Genomic DNA, 23,081 nt, shown 5'->3' with positions numbered 1-23,081 from the left:
CAAATTTTTAGCCCTCTGGTGCATGCATGTTTTCAACCAACCAAAGATTGAGAACATTTGGAGTGGATGAGAATTGTGTGTTTAGCCAAGTATGATGGCATATGCCTATCCAAGCTACCTGGAAGGCTGAGGCAGGAGGATCTGAAGGTCCAGACTAACCTCAGCACCTTAGCGAAACCCTGTCTAAAAAAGGGCTGAGGACCTAGTTATCAGTAGAGCGTTTGCCTAGCATATTCGAGGCACTGGTTCAATCCCCAGTATCACCAAAAAAAATTGTGTCTATACTGAATGTGTACAGATGTTTCTTATCATTGTTCCCTTAACAGTACAGTGTAACAACTGTTTATATAACATTTACATTGTCTTAGATATTTTATATTGATTATTATACTTTGAAGTATACAGGAGGATGTATGCAGGTTATATGCAAATACTATGTCATTTTATATAGGACTTGAGCATCCCTGGAGTTTGGTATCATGGGGAATCCAGAAACAAATTCCCTGTAGATACTGAGGGGTGACTGTGTCCCTGATTTCAATCAGTACATGCTTCACTGCACCATCCTGACTCCTCCTGCCTTGAGTGGTTTCAGGCATACTGTGAGGTTTGCTTTCAATCCGCAAGTGTACTACTGTGCTTGCAGTTAACTGGAGTTTTACCATTACAGATAGCTTCAGCCTTCTTGGCCTTCAGTTTTGTTCCTGACTAAAAGGCAACACATTAAATCTCATCAGTCTCCTACTCCATGGTCAGTGTAGCAGCCAGATCATTTTGTAGGAATGAGTTTTGCTTAGAGATTCTGGGAGGGTGGCTGCAGAAAGTAGAATGGAGAAAGGATTGTAGGAGGAGAAGCCAGGAAGGCCAAAGAACAAATTCTGAGCCAAATTCAACCTAGCTGTTTTGAAAACTAGAGAGCAAAACAGCATTCCAGCTCCTCTCATCCTATGGACTAGATAGCACAATTTCACGTTTTGACTCTTGACTAAGAGGTCACCTTGGGAGTCACTACCTGACTAGGCCTTGGGTATCTTCAGCCAGGAATTGACTAAAGGTCCTTTGTTACCAACTTTAAGATGATATCATTGTGATATTATTTAAGGCAGCCAACTGCCCTCTGGGCATACTTTAAGTTATATTAACAGCATCTCTCAGTCTTCATCCCTGCTCCCCTAGGCATGGAGAGTTGAACAGTGCAGGGATGAGCATAGTGGGTCTTTTTAACATCTCAGGCTACTCTGCTGAAGTGGAGTTGCCTTGAACCCCAATAAGGGACTTCCAGAGAGCCCTGCATTGAACAGCTGCTTGGTAAACACCTGCAATGGATTTCAAGCACAGGTGGATCAGGCTCTCCAGTTCTTTAACCTATCATTAGATTTGCCTCCCACCCCTAGGCATTCTCTCTTCAAGGTTTCTGGGAGCTGGATGCTGGGAACCTTTCTATCCCCAGGCAGGGCAGTGGAGCACTTTGTCTTGGAAGAGAGGGTAAATAAATATGAAAGTTGGTGGGGGGGGTGCGGGGAAGAGCTGCCAAACCTCAGGTTCCTCATAACTGTGACTGCTGTGTCCCAGGTCTCTATAAATGACTCCACTCTGCCCTCTCTGGCCCAGCCAGGCTGGCTCCTCAACTCTTTCAAAATTGCTGGACTCTGACCGCCACCGCCCCCCAACTCCACCCCACCCCCGCCCCAAGGCCAGATAGCACGGACTGCCCATCCCAGGGTACTTATGTCTTTCCATGCTCTTGAACTCTTCAGGTCTGCCAGCTGATTGCCCCCCACGCCCATATCCTTCTCCCTAAGGTTTACTCATCAGGGTCAACACTTAGATTACCTTCAGCTACTACCTGCAGCCAGATCTGCCGCACTCTCTTGTTACTGGCTTACCTTCTGTGTTTGCAGAAGGAAGAGAGGTCTGAAAACCTCTCCTACCTCCCCACGTGGCATTGAACTCTCAGTTCTACAAGAATGTACACTAGGGGCTGGGATTGTGGCTCAGCGGTAGAGCGCTTGCCTAGCACAGGCGGGACCCGGGTTCGATCCTCAGCACCACATAAAAATAAAGGCATTGTGTTGTGTCCATCTACACCTAAAAAAAATAAAAATATTAAAAAAAAAAAAAAGAATGTACACTACTAGGGTGGTGCATGCCTATAATCCCAGCAACTTGAGAGGCTCAAGCAGGAGGATCATGAGTTCAAAGCCAGCCTCAGCAAATTAGCAAGTCCCTAAGTAACTTATTGAGACCCTATCTTTAAAAAAAAAAAAATAGCAGGGCACAGTGGCATATGCCTATAATCCCAGCAGCCCAGAGGCTCAGACCGGAGGATCGCAAGTTTAAAGCTAGGCTCAGCAACTTAAATCCTGTCTCTAAATAAAATACAAAAATGGGCTGGGGATGTGGCTCAGTGGTTAAGCACCTCTGGGTTCAATCCCCAGTCCCAAATAAATAATAAATTTTAAAAAGGGCCGGGGATGTGGCTCAGTGGTTAAGCTCCCTTGGTTTCAATTCCTGGTGCCAATACATACACACATATATTACTTCTATGATTAAAAAAAAAAAAAATCAGCAACAGCTGGGCATAGCAATGCATGCCCAGAATGCCAGCTACTTGGGGATTGCAAATTTGAGGCCAGCCTGGGCAATTTAGCAAGACCTTGTCTCACAGAAATAAAAGAGGGTAGAGATGGAGCTCAGTGGTAGAGTGCCCCTGGGTTTAAAAAAAAAAAAAAAAAACACTGTTGATTGGTCCTGGGAATTGAACCTAGGAGCACTCTACTACTGAGCCACACCACAAACACCCCTCCCCAACTTTTTTTTTCTTCTTTTTTGAGACAGTGTCTCATTAGGTTGTCCATAGTGGCCTTAAACTTGGGCTCCTCCTACCTCATCCTCTCAAGTCGCTGGGTTTACAGGTGTGTGCCATCACATCTTGCTGGACAACTGATTTATTATTATTATTATTATTATTTTTTGTAATTGTAGATGAACAGAATGCCTTTATTTTATTTACTTTTATGTGGTGCTAAGGATCAAACCCAGTGCCTCACATATGCTAGGCAAGCACTCTGCCACTGAGCTACAGTCCCAGCCCCTGGACAACTGATTTTTAAATAAAAAACCTGAGTCCCTTTTGCCTCTGCCATGTGGACTGTCTTAGTTCATCAATAGCCCACTCTAACCTCCTGTCAGCCCTCTGTTCCATAACATTGGCTGCCCTTCCCTCTGGAAATACTTCCTTTATGCCTCCAGAGTATGATAGTAACAGTGGCACTCAGAAGTCCTGGTGTTTGCTTTGGCTTTGCAACTTGCTAGTTAACGTTAGGCATGTCACTTCTCTCTGGACCTTAGCCTTCCAGCCACCTCACAGGTGGAAGGATTCAGAGAACACACTCCTCTCCTCCAAGGTAGACAGCAGGATGGACGCACTCTGGAACAATCTACACCCTCCATAGGTTTTAATGTTCTGGGAGAAACTGGGCATCTGTCTTCTATAGATACCTTGATTCATTTATAAGACTTTTTTATGGCTGGGGATATAGCTCAGTTGGTAGAATGCTTGCCTTGCACGCACAAAGCCCTGGGTTCAGTCCCCAGCACACACCCCCCACACACACACACAGACTTTTTTATAACTTTTTTTAAAATATTTTTTTTAATTTTTTTTTTAGTTGTAGGTGGACACAATACTTTTGTTTTTTACGTGCTAGGCGAGCGCTGTACCACTGAGCCACAACCCCAGCCCCTATGCACACTTTCATCTCAAAACACTTGAGCTAGATGTGCAGTCCATTGCGGGTCTCATGAAGTGGGAATGATATTAGAAATGTGACTTTGAAAAGTTCTTCTTGCTGTACTCTCCCCTCATGTGAACCTTGCTACCTGCCAGGGTTTTCTGTCTCACACTCCTGATCCACTAATTTCCTCCTAAAGACTTCTCTGGGCATCTTTTTCATCTCCTCTAGGCTCCCACCTCCTCTTAGACAATGCTGTCTTCACATCTCCTAACTAGTATGTTCACTGGGCACCTAGGGTGATCTTTTTGTTTGTTTTCGTACTAGGGATTGAACTCGGGGGCATTCAACCACTGAGCCACATCCCAGGCCTATTTTGTATTTTTTAAAGACAGGGTCTCACTTAGTTGCTTAGTGCCTTGCTTTTGCTGAGGCTAGCTTTGAACTTGTGATTCTCTGGTGTCAGCCTCCCAAGCCTCTGGGATTACAGGTGTGCGCCACCACACCCAGCATAGAATGATCAAAACTGTTAAGTCTGACAGCCACTGATTCAACCATATGACCCCTGTTTAACTGCAGGATGGACAGTACAGTCCTTAATATGGGACAGAAGGCCAGCCAGCTGTCCCTCCCCAACTCTGTGCTGACTCGTGTCTCTGGGTTCATACTTGTGTTCCTTCTCTAAGAATAACTTGCTTTGCCTCAATAATTAATTCTTGTCTGCCTTTCGGAAGGAAATCTTTGAGTAAAACAGGCTCCTTTTCATAACACTCTGGCTGACACCTATACTTCATCGCTGAAATGAGTGCTCTGATCTCTGTCCCCCAGGATGTAAGCTGGCAAGAGGGTGGACCCAGGTCTGCCTTGTACACTAGGACATCCAGTCCCATCACCCAGTCCCCTGCAGAACCCAATCTGGGAGCAATTAAGTTGTCCAGCAAATAGAAGAGCCATATGTTCTTGGTCCTGATTGGGGAACCAGACCCACCTCCTTCCTGCTGGGGTCCACACCTTCAGGGAGCTCCTCCACAGGCTTGTTCACCAGCTGCTCCAGGGGAAAGATGGGCAGTGGTCCAGAACTGATGCTGGTGTTGGCATTGAACATGTCCAATTTGGGGCTTGTGACCTCCTAGAGAAGGAAGGGGCATTGGTTTCTTCAGCTGGCTTGTGGCCCCCTCCTAGGCTGCCTTCCTCTCTAAAGTCAGCATTGACTCAGGGCACCCCCTTCAAGAAATTTTCCATGATCTACCCCACCTAGACACACACACACGCACACACATGCACAGGCATAAAGACTGGACCCAGGAGCTGGGAGCTTAATGGTCTATATCTGACAGAAGTCAGTTGGTATTAGATGACTCTCTGGTTCAATGACTTACTAACTTCTCCATGGCTTTCCCCCAGAGTTTGAGATCAACCCTGGACTCTCATCTGTTAAGAAACTGTCATCCAGAAATTTACTTAGCCTTGGCCTATCTGTCCTTTCCAATCTGCACTGTCAGTCCACTTATTGAGTGCTACGGGGTTCCCAGCCTGAAAGAGCCATCTGTCAATGACCACACTGTGCTTGTGAAACCACTTCATATTTCTGCAGAGTTAGCCCTGTCTTTACTCCCTGTTGGCCTGTGAACTCAGAGGAAAGGCTTTGACTTCATATTCCCATATTCCAGGCCTACAGATAAATACATTCCTCTTAACTACTTTAGAGATGAAAGACTTGCACTTATTCTGCCTGGAGACATGATCCCAGGGATGATGGTGTCCAGAGATGTCATTATTTCCCCAACTGCAGCCTATGAGCTAATTGCATCAAACTACCTCTGGGTCCTTTACCTAAAGTATACAATTCCAGGGTGCTACCCCAAAGTCCACAAATCAGAATATTTAGGAATGGGGCTTTGAAATCTGCATTTTGATATGCTGCCCCCGCAACATCACCCAGACTCCTATGCATGATAAAAATTGAAAACCATTTCACTAGGGAAAGGAAAAATAAAACACTAGAGGCCCTGCAGTTAAACAGCAAGAACTTCCATGAGAAGAAGGAGAAGGAGAAAAGAGGACATTGACATTTCTGTCTGGTAAGTTCTCAGCACCCATGGGAGCATCCCACTGCCAACATCCAACTCAGGGCCCAGCCACCTTCTCCGTACTCACAGCAGTGATCTGGCTCCAGTCCCCAGAGTTCGCAAGCTCTGCCTTCAGTTCCTCATAGGATTTGGTATTCTGCATATAAAGTAAACAACTGTTCAGACACAGATCTCAGCAGAGGAGACAAGAGGCCATTTTCCTTCAGGAGTTGAAAGAAGGCTGATCTAGGGCCTAGTGGTGAGAAGGGAAAGAGGAAGCTCAGAGGGCTGGAGGAGGCCCCTGAAAAGGAGCTTAAATGGTGAGGATGGGTCAACTTAGTGGCACATGCCTGTAACCCAGCAGCTCGAGAGGCAGACACAGAAGGATTGTGAGTTTAAAGCCAGCCTCAGCAACTTAGCGAAGCCCTAAGCAACTCAGTGATACTCTGTCTCAAAATTTTAAAGAATAATAAGAAAGGACTGGGGATGTGGCTCACTGGTTAAGCTCCCTGGGTTCCATTCCTAGTACCAAAAGAAAAAAAAAAATGGTGAGGATGGGACAAAGGGGCTGACAGATCAGAGACAGGCAGGCCAGGCTGCTAACCTGTCCCTGCTCAGCCCAATGTGGGGATGGAGAGTCACATGACCACCCTCACCATAGAGCCCATGTGAGCAGCCACAAGCAGCCAAGAACCCATCCACACTCTGCACGCTCTGGGGACCTCAGGGCTCCTAGACACTGGAGGGAAGCCCTGCCGCAGAGGAGCAAGAGGAACACAGGGACCATGACTCCCCAGGGACCACACCTCTATGGCCGCAGGCCTGGCAGATCGCAAACTCCCCACTCTCATGCTGAATGAATGAGGCTGAGAGAGAAGCCCACACAGACTTAGGGTGAGGGAAGGGCTGCCAGGGCCACTGAGTTGGGCACTGAAGTGTGTCTTAGAAGGCCTGGCACTGAGACTCGCTGCCTCGAGGTCCTCAAGACTAAACGGCCCATCAGCTACAGGTTTAAAAAATACATATACACAAAATCTCAACTTGAGGAAATTATGCATCCCTAAATTCACCTGTTGTGCTAAGTAAGCGAACCCAGAGCCATCAGGCCAGGCCTCTCTACTTGGGCCTTCCTCCTTTGGGGAGGAAAATCTTCACTGGTTTCCACCCACCTGTGGAGCTAGGGAGTAAACCCAGGGGTGCTCTACCTCTGAACTACACCCCCATCCCTTTTCTTTTTTTCCTTTTGAGACAGAATGTCACTAAGTTGCTGAGGCTGCCCTTAAACTCACCATCCTCTTGCCACAGCCTCCCAAGTCCTAGCCTTGGTGGTTTTTTTGTTTGTTGGTTGGTAGGTTGGGTTTTTTTTTTTTTGGTGGTGCTGGGGATTGAACCTAGGGCATATGTGCATGTGGGACTCTAACAACTGAGCTGTAGCCCCAGCCCCCTAGCCTTGGTTTTTGACAGACTTCCTTTCCTCTCCCTCACCAGGGAGGCTTCATGGCCTTACTTAAGTCTTGCTTTTAATTCTAAGCCCTGTCTAACCTTTTTTCAAATAAGCAGGTCACATGTCCCAAAGGAGGAGAAAGACCTGTTGCGTCTACCGTCCTTGGGTGTCCCTTGAAGAAGCCTCCTAGAGAAGGATGTGCTGGGCTGCGAGGACCAGGTGGGGCAGGGGCCACTCACACTCCACTTGAAGGGATCCCACGCCAGGAACCAGCCTGTGAAGGTGGGGGGCTCATGTCCCTGCTTCACCACAATGATGGGGGTCTCAAGGTCGCGGCCACTGGGATGGGTCTTGAGGTACTCTTGCACGGTGACGGCCGCCGCCTTCTTCTCCTCCTCGTTGGCATGCTTCCCTATCCAGAAGAAGACCTGCAGAGCATCCCAGCAGCTCAGTCAGCCCTTCCTGTCCTCCCCAGCCCTCAGGGCTCTGCCTCAGTCACTGAGATGTCCAAGAGTAGAGCCCCAGCCCTGTGCTACCTAGTGAAATGACCTTGGGTGGCCCATCTGGCTTTGATTTTGCACAGGCCCTACGTGGATGTTCTGCACACGTGTGACTCCAGCATCCTGAGCCTGAGTGTCCAAATGTACCTACTGACCCAGGAAACAGAAGACAGGGGAGAAAAGGCTCCCCCCTGCCAGCAGCCCTACGGGACACAGCCCTTCCCCTTCCTCCCTTCTGATCCTGGTGTTCATAATGCCATTCTCAGGGAGAAAGAACAGGGGATCCCAAAACAGTGATGCTTACCGACCCCTAAAGTCATGGGGGCTTCTTGGCCCTGGGGACTAAGGCCCTTGGTCCTACCTGGTCCCAGACATCCAGTAGGAACACATCATCTTCCTCCAAGTCGTCCTGATTGAAGTCTGGGATCTCCGTGGCCAGGAAGCGCCCAGTCTGGTTGGAGCATTCAAAGAGCCGGGGGGTGATGGCCAGGGTTTCCTCCTGTAGTCTGCAGAAGAGAAGATTGCATTGGCAGGAGAAAGTTGTGGGGGGAGGAAACCTGAGGACACAGACTCTGAGGGGCTCCGACATGGAAAGGCCATCGCCTCACCAAATGTCCCATCTTATGATTGACAAAAGTCTTCTGTCATCCGAAGAGTGCTCAAAGAAGGAAATCCCCACTGCTGTTCTGGACATGAATTCCACTGGCTTTTCCATAGCCCTGGTAGGAAGTTCTTCCTGCTATCTTCCCCCATCCTTCCTGCTGCTACTGCAGTATATGCTCTTTTGCTTTTGAACTGGGTGGTAGTCATGGATATTTTTTAGAAAGACCATTTGAAAGAGGCTTTACAGTTGGTGTTCCTCAGCAACCTGGGCTTTTGTCAGCACCTAAGGAAAGGAGTTAGGCTCTGACACCTTCTTTGTGAAGAGCAAACAAATGCTTAGCTCTGCCCTCTCTTTAAGCTGTGGCTATGAACTCCTGTTACCAGGGAAACACTCCATCAGGGTCTGTGTATCCCATGGTGGGCACATGGGCACAGCTCTGTGCCCCAGAGCCTCAAGCCCACAGGCTGCCCCTTATTCATCTTGTAGCCCTGGGCACCAGGTACACAGTTCTCAGTCTACTCCATGCAGTCTCTGGATGGGGTGGAGGTGCTGGGAGCAGAGGACTCGACAGTTACCTCTTGGTATTGGCATAGGGTGCCTTCCCACCCAAGGCCATCCAGAAGTTAGCTGGTTCTTGCCCTTCTACCACCACTTGCTTCTCTGTCCGGGAAATGGTGTCAGCAACCATCTTGGCCATCTCCCGTTCATCCCCACTGCAGCCCTGGGAAAGAGAGGGGACAGGCCATGCTGGGGGTAGAGGGGGAGACCTCTCTGGTGTCAGTGCCAACTTCTCCCTGCCCAGAGCTCCAGTGTCTGACTCCCTGGACACTCCAAAGAACAGCATAGGAGACCAAAGCATCCGCACCCCACCTCAGAGGGTGGAAGAGGGATTCCAAGAGGCTGTGAGTCCCTGCTACAGAGATTAAGGGAGAAGCATAGGGTAGTGAACGACCCCAAGGCATAGATGCAGACCAACAACACTGGGACAGACGGAATATCCAGAGACAAACAGAACAAGTCTGACCCCAACACAGAGGCAGAGAATCAGAGACTGTTGGAGGTGGGGAGATTGTCAGGCCCAGAGCTACAGAGCTGGGAGATTGGGCTACCAAGGGGCTGGAGACCCAGCAAATGGGGTCTGGTTGCCAGGGGTCCTACCTTCATCCAGTCTGCTTTGAGACTGAGAGACTCCAAGGGCCCACTTGGGGATAGGAGGCCACAAGACCCCGTGCATACCTTTCCACACCACAGATAGCAACAGGATGGGGTCTTCAGGATGAAGACATCATTGGAGTTGAGGGAGGTGGCCCGGGCTGGGACCTCAAAGGCCTTGGTGTTGTTGGCAGTGGTTCCCTGGACCTGGAACAACCTCGTGGAGGGTACAGGCTCCAAGTTGTTGGCCCGGGAGGTGCCTCCCTATAAGGGTGGGAGAAGCCAGGGAGAGAGGAACAACTCAGTGAGGGAGACAGTGGGGGAATCTAGGGACACAGAGAACCAGAGAGGGAGGAGGAGGGTGAGGCGAGGCCTGCCTACCCTCCAGGTCCTCTGATAAACCATTGCTAGATTGATCCTTCCAAAAATGGCTTTCATTCCAGCACTTCTTTGCTCAAAATCTTTCAGTAGCTCCCCACCGTTTTATAGACTAAAACTCAGCTGAAGACACTGGTCACTTCTGCAGGCTCACGTGCTCTCCAAACCCTGGGGTTGAGCTTGGCCAGCTTCTCACTGTTCCCTGTGGAGCCTTCCCCTGGGCCTTGGACCTTGCAGTGTCCCCTGCTTTGCAAACCCTCCTTTTACCTCCACCAAGCTCTTCAGCTCTGCCCCAAATGTCAAGACCTCCTCAAAATCCCCTTCTCACCATGAACTAACTCCATGCCTGGTCCCAGGGACTGCCTTCCTGGCACCACTTTGAACTCAACTTTTATTTTGCTCATTTTAACAACAAAGGGCTCAGGCTGTGAGTTCACGGCTCAGACACACCACACCACTGTCCTTTTCCAAAAAGATGGTAAGCCATATTAGCCTGCCACACCTCTCCTGGCTTGGTGAATTACAAAGAACTGGGTACTTAGAAGATGCTCAATAAACAGATTACTGTTTAAATGGCTGTATGAAATGTCTGCTTCACATATTGGAAGACACCAGTGAAGTTTGGACAGGTGCCTCATTTAGGCAAACCATAAAACATTTTATGTAGAAGATTCAAGGGCGTGGAGATCAGACTGTGCTTACACAGGGCAAGGGCTCGTTACGTATTATTTCTAAAGTTGCCAAGTGGTTGTTTCTATTAGCAGTTCTCGTAGGTGATAGAACCCCAAATGGTCCTGCTCTCTGAGGAATGGACTTCGCCCTGAGCCCCACCCACACGGCCTGTCCCCTTTCCAGTCTCTTGGATGCCCACCCGCCTCAGTCCAGCAGCCACACCTGGTAGACCACCATGCGTCCCTTGAAGATGGACATGAGGTGGGGTGGCTCCTTGCCCATCGGGACCCGGATCTGGACCGGCTCATCATTATACTTCTGGTCCAAGATGACAGCTTGATAGGCTGAGGCTGCGATTTCATCCTGGCTGGCCTGGCTGCCCTGGGGATGAGTAGGAAGGCGGGGCGGGGTGGTGTGGAGTCAGCCTTAGAAACACTCCCTCCCCAGCACTGACCTGGCCCCAGCCCACTGTCTCCCCTCAAACCTCAGCCAGGACACAGCCAATAACCCAACCTGACTCATGTCCCAATTCCACTCCAGCCCCAAACCCAGTGAGATCTCAGCCCAGCCCAGCCCTGCTCTCTTGATTCCTCCTTCCTCAAGGAAATACCACCCCACTTACCCCCAGCCCCAAGCGTTTCCCTCCTCCCTCACATCTGGACGCAAACCCCAGGGAGGGAGATTCAGAGAACCAAGAAGGAAAGGGCTGTGAGTGGGGGCACCCCATAGGGTCTCACAGCCAAAGCTGCCCCAAGAGGGGATGGGTTGCCTCTGGAGGAGTGAGCGCCCCATCACCAGGGATACTCGACCCAAGACTAACAGTGAGGCATGGTGGAGGGGCGTGAGTGGGCTGTGCTCCGGTGGGATGTGGTGGGTCTACCTGCCAGATGTAGAGCAGGTAGTGCTGCTTCTCGCCGATGAGGTAAGTGTAGAGCAGCAGGTAGCAGTCTCCCCCATAGAAGTGGCCTAACCACTTGGAATCCACGGGCACCAGCTCGAGGTCTTCAATGCGCCACACCTGGGGCCAGTATCAGGCAGTGTAAGGTCCAGGCCAAGCTCCACCTCCCTTCCCCTACCCAGCATGGGCCTCCGCCCCTCACACACCTGCACCTCCCCGCTCCCGTCATCCACCATTTTCTGCTGGGCGGCCACCTGAGGCTGCACGTGCATGGACGTGGCATCAAACTTCACCTGCTCCACTTTGGCTGGAGTGGGGGGAAGCATAACATCAACTGTTACCAGCCAAGAGGACTGTCACCCGCGTCCTCACAACAGTCCTGAGTGGTGGCTACAGTTCTTAGACCCATTTTATAGATGAGGAAACTGAGACTAGAGAAATTCAGTAGCTTACCCAAGGTCACACACGTGGAAAATAGCAGAAACTACAGAATCACATCCCCATGCCCTTAAGACACCTGCTTCATTAATTCCTCCCAGAAAAGCCACCAGGGACAAGAAAGGGACAAGAGCAAGACTTCATCTTCAGTGAGCCACATTTTGCTGACCCTTGCAGTGACTTCAAGTATCTCCCATCCCAATAGAGAGCTCCATGGTGACAGAGGCTTTTATCTCCCCCAGGACCTGGCACCAAGTTTGCCTCAGCAAATACTGTCTGACGAGACGCTGTTTGGATCCCAAGAAGACCCAACCCCATTCCAAATGGAAGGCAGGTCATTTTTAACTCCCTCTTGTGACAGCTCTTCATGCAACCCGTGCAGGGGAGTTCGGAGTCAGGACAAAAGTGTGCAGAGAAGAGGTGCTTCAGGGAGCGAGTGAGGGGACAGGCCAAGTTGCTCCCTGGCCCAGCTCCTGGATCCCAGCTCCTGCCTCTCAAGCTGCCCCAGTTCAGCCCTCACCCACGGAGCCCACGGTGTAGGTTTTGCCCAGGCCTGAGCTCTTATTGGGCACTGTCCACTTCTGGAAGAGCTGCTGGAAGACGGCTGACTCGGCCCCATCATTCTGCACCTCCACCTGAGTGCTTGGTGGGTACTGCTTGGCTTTGATGAAGTTCTGAGGAGAGAAGGGGGCATCTAGACACTATGTGCCTTCCCAGCCCCCACCCCAAGGCAAGCCAAAGCCTGGCTCTCACCCCAACCAGCTCCACCGTCACACCTGCCCCAGGTCCCAAACCTGAACACAACCCCCAAGCCCAATGCCGACCCCAAACCTAAGCCTACTCCAACCCCAACTTCAAGGTCAAACTTGACACCATCTCAAACCTAACAGTGGCCTCAAGCCTTACTCTGACCTCAACTCTGAATCTAATACTGACCCCAAGAATATTTCTGATCCTAACCCTAAGACCAAATCTGACCTCTCGCTCAACCCCATCTTAATTCTAAGCCTCATGACCAGCCCCCTATTGCAAACCCACTCCCATCATCCCAAACACTGACTGGGCCCTGGTCCCAAGCTGACCCAATCCCCTTTTGTAGGAAGGTCAGCTACCAGTTCCACTCCCTTCTCTAAAACGAGCTGGAGCGAGGGGAGTAACAGCCCACATCCTGAGGAGGTGCCAGGGGTGCCTGGTGGCTGGCTCCCTGGCCTGCAGAGAGCCCCCAAGGTGCCTACAGATGGCCCCTCAGCTGCCACAGCTGGGTCAGCCGGCCCCTGCCTGGCCCTGATCTAAGCCCTCTTGCCCTCCCTGCAGCTGTTTCTTCCCTTGTCACCCTGACCCTCCTTCCCAACACCATCCCTACCAGGGCCTGGTTCATGGCGCCCTTCTTCTCCTCTGCATTGGCTGCTTTCCCTTTCCACACGTAGATCTTCAGGCCCCCCTGGTCCAGGATATAACAGTCCTACAGTGGAGAGAGACAGAGAGCCAGTGAACCAGGGAGGGTCATGCACTCCTGCAATCCCAGCACCTCGGGAGGCCGAGGCAGAAGGATCTCAAGTCCCAGGCCAGCCACAGCAACTTAGCGACACCATCGCAAAACAAAAAATAAAAAGGAATAGGATGTCACTCAGTGGTAAGGTACTCCCGGATTCAATCCCCAGGACAAGAAAGAAAAAGACCCAATGAGAGCCTCACCGTGCTGGTGCCAGAGGCTGGGCTGGGCTGGCCTCCCTCGCACCAGCCCTAGAGCTGGGAGTTTGTGCTGCTTGGGGGAGAGGTGTGCCAGGCGCTCTCACCTCATGGCTTAGCAGGTCCTGTGTGAGTGGCCGAGTGGCAACCTCCCTAACCACCAGTTTTCCCTCTGAGTCAGACAAACTGTGGGACGAAAAAGACACAGACGGGTCCAAGCCCCTCAGCCAGGGCATTCTGCCCTCGGGAAGTCCCCAGCACCCAGGAAGATCTCAGCCAAATACTCACTGGTACAACTTGAGGGCCGCCTTGAGTGCCGGCTCCACCACCGTGTCGGGCATAGCTGCCTTCAGCTCCCTGCGCCGGCCCAGCACATGGTTCATCACCTCCATCAGCTGCGGGGTGGCTGACTCGTTCTCCCCGTCCACCACGCCCACGTAGCTGCGCCCTCCCCGCTCCTGGTCTCGGATCTCCTTGGCTAGGTTCATGCCCTGCAGGAAGGTACCCAGGAAGGCTCTCAGGAGACAAAGCAGTGTCAGCCACCCAAATCCCCCAGAAAAGCTCCAGTCCCCAGCAGCCACCAGGGCTGAGGCCAGGCATTTAAGGCATGCACGAGGAAGCCAGGTGAGAAGCAGGGGGCAAGCAGGTTTCCTAGTCAGCAACAGAGTGTTCAGGGCAGACTTGACGGAACTTTGGTTTTGACATTTGAAATTTGTGACCTTACTTTTGTGCAAGAGCTGAGCCCTGAAGAGCAGAGTACTGGACTGTCCCTTTGCACCAAAGCATGCCTGTGGACTCACCACGAACACACAACCACACACGTGGCACTCGCCCTCCCCAGCCACCTCTCCTGTCCCAGGGCCTGCTGCACCTGCTTCATTCTCCAGCCTTGGTCTCTGCTCTTATCTCATTTACCCAAATTCCCAGAAGACGTGGTAAGATGCCGAAAACAGACCTCTGTCTTCTCCCCTGAGATCTTCCCAGGAAACGGGACCCCACCGATTCCCAGGGTTCTCTGAGCACCGAGCTTGGAGTCAGCCTCACTCCTCTCGGCCCCCCACCTCATTCAGCAGATTCTGCCTGCCTCCATCACACCTGGAGGGCCACAGGGCCTCTCTGCTGGTCTTAGCCTCTTGCTGGCCCCATCTCCACTCAGAAGTCAGATGACCTTCAATGGCCAGCTGCACTGAGCGGAAACCCCCAGCCTTCCCCCCCCTAACCTGTTCTCCAAGCTCCTGTTTCGCTTCTGATTCCCTAATCTACCTCCTTCCTGCTCTAGGGCCTTCCCACCCCTCTGTGTCCCAGAAGCCTCCCTGCACCCAGCACCATGCTCCTCCAGGAAGCCCTTGGCTTATTCCCTTCCTGTCTGTCTCTGCCACTGATGCTGACGGCCAGAGTGAGGTGAAGCTCTGCCCATTTCATTCACCTCTGGACTCCCAAGGCCTGGCACAGGTTTGCCACACTGTGGGAACTCATCCCACCTAAGGGCATTAACCATGAGTATACACAGGCCAACTCCAACATGCCTCTCCCATGCACGTGGAAACCCAGGTCTGCCTTCACCACCATCCTGTTCCCTATATTGGAGAGAGGCTGAGGGCACTGGGGTCACCAAGGATGTGGCAGAGGTCTACAGGTTTACATAGGGGGCAGAGCCTGGGCTGGGTCTGCAGGAACAGGTGGGGTGAGAGGCTTACCCTGAGTCTCTCCATGTGGTTACTCTCTGGCCCATTCCACTGGATGATAAGCTTTCCAAGGTCCAGGAGGAAAACATCACCTCGGTTGAAACTATTCCAAGACATCTCCACCTGGGGGAGCCACAGACCCCACTCAGCCCATCCATCAGCATGGTCTCTTGACACGCCTCCCTGCCCAGCAGTCCTCCTCATTCCCTGCCCGGTGCCCAGCAGGCCTGTCTACCTCTCCGGCCACCACGTTCCTCTTGCCCTTGACATGCAGCAGCCGCTGGACATCATAGGAGTTGGTCTCCACCTTCTTCATGCCAGAAGCCACACCCCCTTTCCGGATCCTGGGGAGAGGAGAGCCAACCTAAGGGAGTAGGCTAGGAAATGATCCGAGCCCTCTCCTCCCAGGTCCTGGGATGTCTGGCTGCCACCAGGGCCATTTAGGACCCTGCTGGGACTAAGTGAAGGGGTTGAGGCACTTGGGATGCAAACTCTAAGGAGTTTGTCAGTGTCCTGCAAGTGTGAAGTTGGTTCTTTGAGGTGCTTTTGCAGGTAACCCTGGTCACCCCAGTCTGCACCCCAGATGCCCACTCATCCTACACTAGCCCTTGCCCTCAGAGGGGCTGCAAAGCCAGGGTCGTGGTGACATGGATGGTAGGACAAGTGAATAATAAAGCCGGGGCCCTGAACACAGGGGATGAAAGCGGAAGAAGGAGAGGTGCTATTCAAATGCCCAAAGGAGTGGATTGCTGCTGTAGTGTAGGGAGAGGAGAGCAGGACAAGAAGGAGAGGGGACTGTGGCTCAGGACAGCTCCCAGCCCACTCCACAGCTCAATAGCCACTGGGCTGCAGAGCACATGTTCCCACGGGAAAGCCAGGGGGCCAGAACCTCCGACCTGATATGAGGCTTGGCTTGCTTAGAGAAGGGGAGCGGCCACCTGCCCATCAGCCAGAGGCAGAGGGGACTTGAGGTGATGCCCTGAGGGTCTCCTTAGGTTCTGAGCTCTCCAGAACACCAGACAGGAGCTGATTGACAGAACTTCAGTGGAGATATGGATTTCAGAACAGCCTCCAGGGGCAACCAAGGTACACTCAGAGGGAGGGGGCTGAGGAGGAATGGCAGCAGAAACAGGGTGGGGGAGTGGAAAGGCGGAAAAGTCTGCAGAAGCTCACGTGAGCTGTCCCTTGGCTTCCCCCACAGTCTCAGGCTCCCTTCCAGGCCTGGGTCACCTCCCACCTCCTGGGGTCTTCTTGTCACCACAGGACTCAGTATTCTTGCCTCTTCAGCTCAACCCCCATCTCCCATCCCCACCTCTGAGCCCCGGGCCCTGTCTCCCTCCCTCACACAGCGCTCCCCTCCCTACACAAGGCCCTGCTTGAAGTAGCCTCGGAAGGCCTCGCTCTCGTTGCCCTGGACCTCACGGTGCTGGACAGCCCGGCCCTTCAGGAAGTCATCCATCTGCGTCGTGTAGATGGCAGCCGCCCCCTGCTCATCCTGAGAGGAGTCCTTGCCAATCCAGTAGTGGATGTCATAGGACAGGTTGCTGCCTGTCTTGTGGATCTGGGGAAATGGGGTGCTCAGTGTACCCGAGGCCCTGGGCTCCCCACAGCCCCACGTCCAACTCTGCATAGTCTCCCATGTACTTGGGGCCTGGGCCACAGGTGAGCTTGGCACAGGGGATGTACACTGGTGTGTCCCTCAGCGTCCATAAGGGAGCTAGGACCTCTGTGGATACCAAATTCTGCCAATTCTCTGGTTCCTTGTGTAAAATGACATATATCTTAAATCATCTCTAGATTACTTAGAATCCCTGAACCGGGGGCTGAAGATGTGGCTCAGTGGTAGAGCACTTGCCTAGCAGAATTGGGGTCCTGGGTTCCATCCCTAGCACTCCAAAATAAATAAAGTGTAACTGCTCTATAAATCGTTGTCATGAGCCGGTCATGGTGGCACATGCCTGTAATCCCAGTGGCTCAGGAGCTGAGGCAGGAGGATCGCAAGTTCAAAGCCAGCCTCAGCAAAGGCGAAGCGCTAAGCAACTCAGTGAGACCCTATCTCTAAATAAAATACAAAATAAGACTGGGGATGTGGCCTTATTGGTCAAGTGCCCCTGAGTTCAATGCCCAGTCCCCCCCTAAAAAAAAAAAAAGCAATAGTTGTTATGCTGTATTTTTTAGGAAATAATGAAATAACAAGGGAAAAAAAGTCTGCACATACTCAGTAGAGATGCAATTATTTTTCCAAATATTCTGCATGTGGTTGGTTGAATCTCAGAATATTCTGTAGGTGAGGAGGACGGCTACATTTAACATTATTATGAAAATACAGCTACTTTCTGCTCGTGACACACAACACTGCTTCCTATTTACATCAAAGACTGGGTTCAATTGTTAAATGATGTATTTAAAATTTTAAAATGAGTCAACAGAAAGAATACAAATGCCCTGGCAGTTGGGATGGTCCCAGGGTGTGGTGAAAATCCAGAAGGCCAAAGCTGAGGACTGCGGTGTTACCCCCCAGAAGATCCTCAAGACTGAGTCCACAGAAGTGGCCTCAGCTGGGAGTCGGGAAGCTCAGGGGCAGGGAGAGCCTTTTACGTGTGTCTCTGTCCCTGAGGAGCTGCCACGGGCTGGGTACCTGGGTACACGTTGAAACACCAGCCGGGGAAAAGTCAGGCCAGGCCTGCCCACTGCCCAGGCTCCTCCCTAACAGGAGGTGGGCTTTGCTCCTGCTCAGCCTCCTCCCCTTCCCAAACCACTCACAGCCAGGAGCACATAGCAGTCACCATCGAAGAAGCTCCCGTAGGTGCTGGACGGCAGGGGCACCATCTGCATGGCCTGCAGAGAGAAGAGGGTCAGAGGGGAGGCCGGGCACCATGAACCCTGAGGCCAGGGAAGAGGGAGAGGAGGAGGAGGTGGGGGCCCAGGAAGCCGAGCAGAGGACGCATGAGGAGGGGGCCACAGCAGGAAAGATCAGGGCCTTGGAACAAAAGGAGGGGAGAGGAGAAGGGAGAAAGGAAGCCAGAGACTGTGAGGACCGGAAGTGGAGCGGAAGGCTGCAGGGCAGGTGAGGAGGAAATGGAGGAAAGGGAGGAGAAGGGGCGCAGCAGACAGGGGATGAGGAAGAGGCCCCAAGTGAGGGTGGAGCTGGCAGCAGGTGGCAGCAGGTGACAGAGGGGCTCCAGGCAGCCCCACAGGGTGCGACCAGGAGCAAGCCCAGCCTGCGGGAGCTCACCTCGATCCTCCATATCTGCACCCCTGGAGTGGTGATGTTGAGGGAGCCTTTGACTTGGGCGCTCAGGTTTGTCATGGTGGAGATGCCTGGGGAGAAAGTGGGTGGGAGTCAGGGCCCAGGGTGGGGGTGCCCTGGGTGTCAGGTGCTAGCCCAGCCCCACAGGGCTCCCAGCACTCCCTGGAGCTACAGGCTCAGGACCTTGGGAAAGAAGTGGAGCTGGCTCCCCACTCTGGGCCCAGCTCTGACTTGACTCTCACTCAAATGCCTGTCCTGCCTCTCTGTCACCTGCTGAACAGAGCCCACCCCTGGCACCAAAACCCTTCTTTATTTAGACAATTTCTCTTTTTGGAAATGTTTTATCAAAGCTGTGTTCATTTTTTAAAAAGATCATACCAAGTTTCTAAAAAATGGAAAAGAAGAAAATAAAGGCTCAGCCAGGTCTGATGGTACAAGCCTGTAATCTCAACTGCTTGGGGACTGAGGCTGAAGAATCAAAAATTTAAAGCCAGCCTGGGTAACTTAGTGAGAACCTATCTCAAAATAAAAGAAAAAGGGTGTGGGGATGTGGCCCAGGGGTAGAATGCTTGCCTAGCATGCAAGTACTGCAAATAAATAAATAAAAATAAAAAATAAAGGCTTAACAGGGTATGCACTCAGCAGAATCCAAGAGTTCCAACAGAAACTTACACTTGAAGTTTGTAGTAACTGTGTTCACGATAGGCAAAAGATGGAAGCAACCCAAATGTCCATCAGTAGATGAATGGATAAACCAAAAGGTGTGTATATGGAACACTATGCAACCCTAGAAATGAATGGTGTACAACCTACATACATGCTACAACATGGATGCACCTATGGTAACCAGCAAAAGAAGCTAGAAACGAGGGGCTGGGGATGTGGCTCAAGCGGTAACGCGCTCGCCTGGCATGCGTGCGGCCCGGGTTCGATCCTCAGCACCACATACAAAGATGTTGTGTCCGCCGAATACTAAAAAATAAATATTAAAATTCTCTCTCTCTCTCTCTCTCTCTCTCTCTCTCTCTCTCTCTCTCTCTTAAAATAAAGAAAAAAAAGAAGAAGAAGCTAGACACGAATGACCACATACTGTGTGACTACATTTACATGAAATACCCAGAATAGGCAAATGGTAGAAACAGGAGGATCACAAGTTCAAGGCCAGCCTGAGCAACCCTGTTTCTAAATTAAGAGAAAGGCCTGGGGATGTAGTTCAGTGGCAGAGAACTTGCCTAGTATGTGCAAGGTTCAATCCCCAGCACCACAAGGGGAAAAATGGTGTCTTGCCAAGATAGAAAAATAGATGCAAGAATTTCCTGCTCCTCCAACTCTCCAGCAACTAGCAAGGTGCCAGGACATGGCTGGATGAATGGATGGATGAAAGGAGGGAAAGGGGGAGAAAATGAGACATGAAGGAGTGAATCGACGACAGACTAAACCCTCCACACTGTGAACCAGCCTTTACCCACTGGGCTGGAAGAAGTCACCGTCCCCAAGCTTTCTCTAGCCATGTTGACTTTCTGTTTAGACCTTAGCTGTGTTCTGGGCTCCAGCTGCTGATCAGAGTCACCTGGGGCTTTTTAAAAATATTGATACTGCCGTGTTCAGCCACATCCCCCAGGACCTTGATTTAATTAGACCAGGGTGGGACCCAGCCACAGGTACTGTATTTTCTGCCAATAGGAGGTAGGGCCTAGGTGCTTTCGAAAACTCTCCAGGGTTCCTGACATGAGCTGGAACAGAGATCCACTTGTCCCTGGTTACTCTCATCCTTAGTTTCTCAGTCCTCCTCCACCAGATTGAAGGCCACGTCATTCTTCATGCGCCTGCCCCAGCCTGGCAGGAGGCACCCTGCCTGACTGCTCCTTGAACTAGTGAATAATGAATGAAAGATCATGTGGCCCCAGGATCAGGCCTCAGCACCCTGACAGCCTCAGCTCTCCACTCAGATCTCTCTATCTAATCTCTGCTTGCACTTTGACTCTGAGTCACATCTTGAAGTGGTTAATGGCTTCACCTTTTACTACTTGGAGACCCTCTTCTGAGCCCTGAGAAGTGGCAGCTCTCCCTGGTGCTCTGGAGTTGGGGGGCAAGGCCCTTGCCCAGCCTGACCAGCCCTGCCTTGCTGATCCAAGCCAGGTTGCCTGTTGCGTGTTCCTAGGAGGCCCTGGGGCCTGGACCCTGCCAGATGCCCCTGTGGGCCCTGGCCTCCTCTATCAGGTATTCCTCAACACCAGGAGTCTCCAGGGCCCCGGGCCTCCTGGTTCAGCAGGACCAATTTGGGCACAGAGGAAGAGAAGGCTTTCTGTTTTATTCCAGTCGCCACCTTAATCTCTACCCCCACTTCTCTAAGACAGACTCTGGTCTTCCCTGGCTGTAAAACATGAATCCTCGGGAGAGTGGGGAGAGTCAACTAAATATGTGATCTCTGAAGTCCACCCAGGGCCTGCCCTGGTTCTAGGAGTGAACAGGCAGCCATAGGAATGAGTGGCGGACATGAGAGGGGACTTCCTATTCATCAGAGATGGGATTTGGGGTTCACTTTTCCTCCCTAAAAAATCAGGATTGGGGCCTGCAGCAGCCTGAACAGTGGACAGCCTCCTTAGGGCCAAGGGTGGGCTGGGGGACTGACCCTACTCCACCCCATGATCTACAGCTCTCTGCTCCCTACCCATGTCTGTCAGAGCAGTCGCTCCTTCCCACACCCCTAGTGGGATCTCCACACCCTCCTGCCTCCCCTAAACTGCTGGGTCCCTCACTCCCCAACCCCCACCACCCATGACAAGGGCCCTGGTTTGCATGTGCACTACCTCCCCCTGGAACTTCAACCCACTGACTCCCCCTCACTCTTGGTCCCCTCTCTTCTATGTCCCTAGCCTGGGAAGAGTACTGTCACCCTGGAGTCCAGGAGTGCAGCATCCTGGACTCCTCCCCTCTGCTGCTCTTCTCTCCACCTAAACTCTGACACACCCCTGCCTCTGTCTGCGGTCACTGCCTTCTAGAACACCAGCCTGCTTGCTGCCCAGCCCCCGGGCTGCCTCTCACTGCTGCCCACTCTTGCTGTTCCCATTCCCTCCGATGAGCGCCCTCCCCACCTGCCCTCCCTTGTCTGACCCTTACATACTCTTCCAGACCCAACAAATTTAGGTCTAGTTTCTTCCCAGAAACATTTCCAGAATCCTCCAAAGTGTCCTGGGCTGATGCCTCTCTGGGGCCAGCACCACACAACGATGAAAAGACCTGTGTGTAAGTCTGAAGTCTGTGAGCACAACCCAGACACATTCACGTCTGTAGCCCCAGCTCCTAGCTCATAGTAGGTGCTCAACAAACATGAAGCTGAAAGACTGAACTGTGGAATGCAAAGAGAACCTTCTCAGGGCCCTGGAGGGAGTCAGGGTCCTGCTCTCCACCATCTTTCCTTTCTTATCAGCTGCCCTGTCATTCTCATGGAGCAGATTTGAGGACCTTGGGGGTGTTGCTGTGGCTCGTGGTTCCCAGTCATGCAGCTCTGAACTGAACAGGGATGTTGTGAAGCAGTAGGGTGAGGTCCTTTCCTTCAACAAGGGAACTCTCCGGCCTCCCCAGGGCCAAGAGGGCATAGGGCATGGATACCCCCAACCCCTCCAACCCCAAGGATATGTGATAGGAGGATGCCTGAGTAGATGGTCCTGGGAAGAGGGTGGCCAGGTGTGACTCTGAGCTGGACTCAGGGGCCACAACACCTGGGGGGGACAGAGGGCAGGTCCTGGCAGAGAAGAGGTGTCCAGATGTGACTGGGGCCTAAGGTCCCCCAGCCTCCAGTCCCCACCCTCCCTGCCACTCTTTGCCCACTCAGCGTTCAGTTCCTGATGGATGTTGCTCACACTCTGGGATCCAGGAGGCGAGGACCTGGAGGTCCCAGAAGTGTTAGGGGAACAGCGATACAGAAAGAAGGAAGCCACTTCAGATGAGGTAGAAAAGGGCAGAGAGGAGCTGAGGGGTAAAGAGAAAGAGGGAAACCAGGGTGACAACTAATCCCATTCTGTCCAGGACTCACCAGGTTTAAAATCTAGACATTCGGAGCCCCAGGATCCTCCTCAGCCCTGGGCAATCCAGGATGGTTGACACCCAACATGGGGTGGGGGCTAGTCCCAGAAAAGGTGCTGCAAAAGTCTCTCCTTGGAGGCCCAGGGCGGACACGCTGAGCTCCTTGCTCTTTCCAGAATCTCAGAGTTCCCTCCCCAAGGCACGAGAGGCTCCAGGCTGCCAGGAAGCTGCAAGGACCCTGCCCGCTCCCACCACCTGTGGTCCCCGCGTGTGCCACTGGGTTGTCTTACCTGTCTGGAGGAGGCAGCTGCCACCTGCGAGATCTCGGGGAGTTGTGGCAAGCTGGCTGCAGGAGAACGACCTTTGTCCTCACCTCCCCTCCTCTAGGAACTGCCTTCACCATATAAGGGAAGATAGGGCCCCAGAGAGAGAATGGGTGGGGGGGTGGGGTGGCAGGTGCCCGACAAGTCCCTGGGAACCCGGAGCCCAGAGACAGCCTGACAGCCCAGGTGATATGAGTGAGCACCAAGAATGGGGTGCAC

At 52.2% G+C, this 23,081-nt stretch overlaps 1 protein-coding gene across 1 annotated transcript in view; it reads right to left on the bottom strand.

Moving 5' to 3' along the window:
* Vil1 (villin 1) overlaps positions 1-22,889 on the bottom strand; it is a 26,015-nt gene extending 3,126 nt beyond the window's left edge. Inside the window, exons 1-19 of the mRNA XM_046439628.2 lie at positions 22,830-22,889; positions 18,499-18,584; positions 18,027-18,101; positions 16,628-16,824; positions 15,499-15,607; positions 15,276-15,386; positions 13,867-14,069; positions 13,686-13,764; positions 13,253-13,351; positions 12,410-12,563; positions 11,658-11,758; positions 11,434-11,571; positions 10,776-10,934; positions 9,588-9,767; positions 8,927-9,072; positions 8,109-8,253; positions 7,487-7,675; positions 5,892-5,960; positions 4,723-4,863 (exon numbers count right to left, since the gene is read on the bottom strand). Coding sequence (XP_046295584.1) covers positions 4,723-4,863; positions 5,892-5,960; positions 7,487-7,675; positions 8,109-8,253; positions 8,927-9,072; positions 9,588-9,767; positions 10,776-10,934; positions 11,434-11,571; positions 11,658-11,758; positions 12,410-12,563; positions 13,253-13,351; positions 13,686-13,764; positions 13,867-14,069; positions 15,276-15,386; positions 15,499-15,607; positions 16,628-16,824; positions 18,027-18,101; positions 18,499-18,573 — 2,370 coding nt within the window. The 5' untranslated portion in view covers positions 18,574-18,584; positions 22,830-22,889. The remainder of the gene's footprint in view (positions 1-4,722; positions 4,864-5,891; positions 5,961-7,486; positions 7,676-8,108; positions 8,254-8,926; positions 9,073-9,587; positions 9,768-10,775; positions 10,935-11,433; positions 11,572-11,657; positions 11,759-12,409; positions 12,564-13,252; positions 13,352-13,685; positions 13,765-13,866; positions 14,070-15,275; positions 15,387-15,498; positions 15,608-16,627; positions 16,825-18,026; positions 18,102-18,498; positions 18,585-22,829) is intronic.
* Positions 22,890-23,081: the final 192 nt, after the last annotated feature.

Source organism: Marmota monax, unplaced genomic scaffold (assembly GCF_021218885.2).
Source record: "Marmota monax isolate L192 unplaced genomic scaffold, Marmota_monax_Labrador192_F-V1.1 WCK01_AAM20220418_F8-fsc00041, whole genome shotgun sequence".
Taxonomy (NCBI): domain Eukaryota; kingdom Metazoa; phylum Chordata; class Mammalia; order Rodentia; family Sciuridae; genus Marmota; species Marmota monax.
The sequence above is the reverse complement of the archived record's forward strand: the minus strand, read 5'-3'. Positions and strand labels throughout refer to the sequence as shown.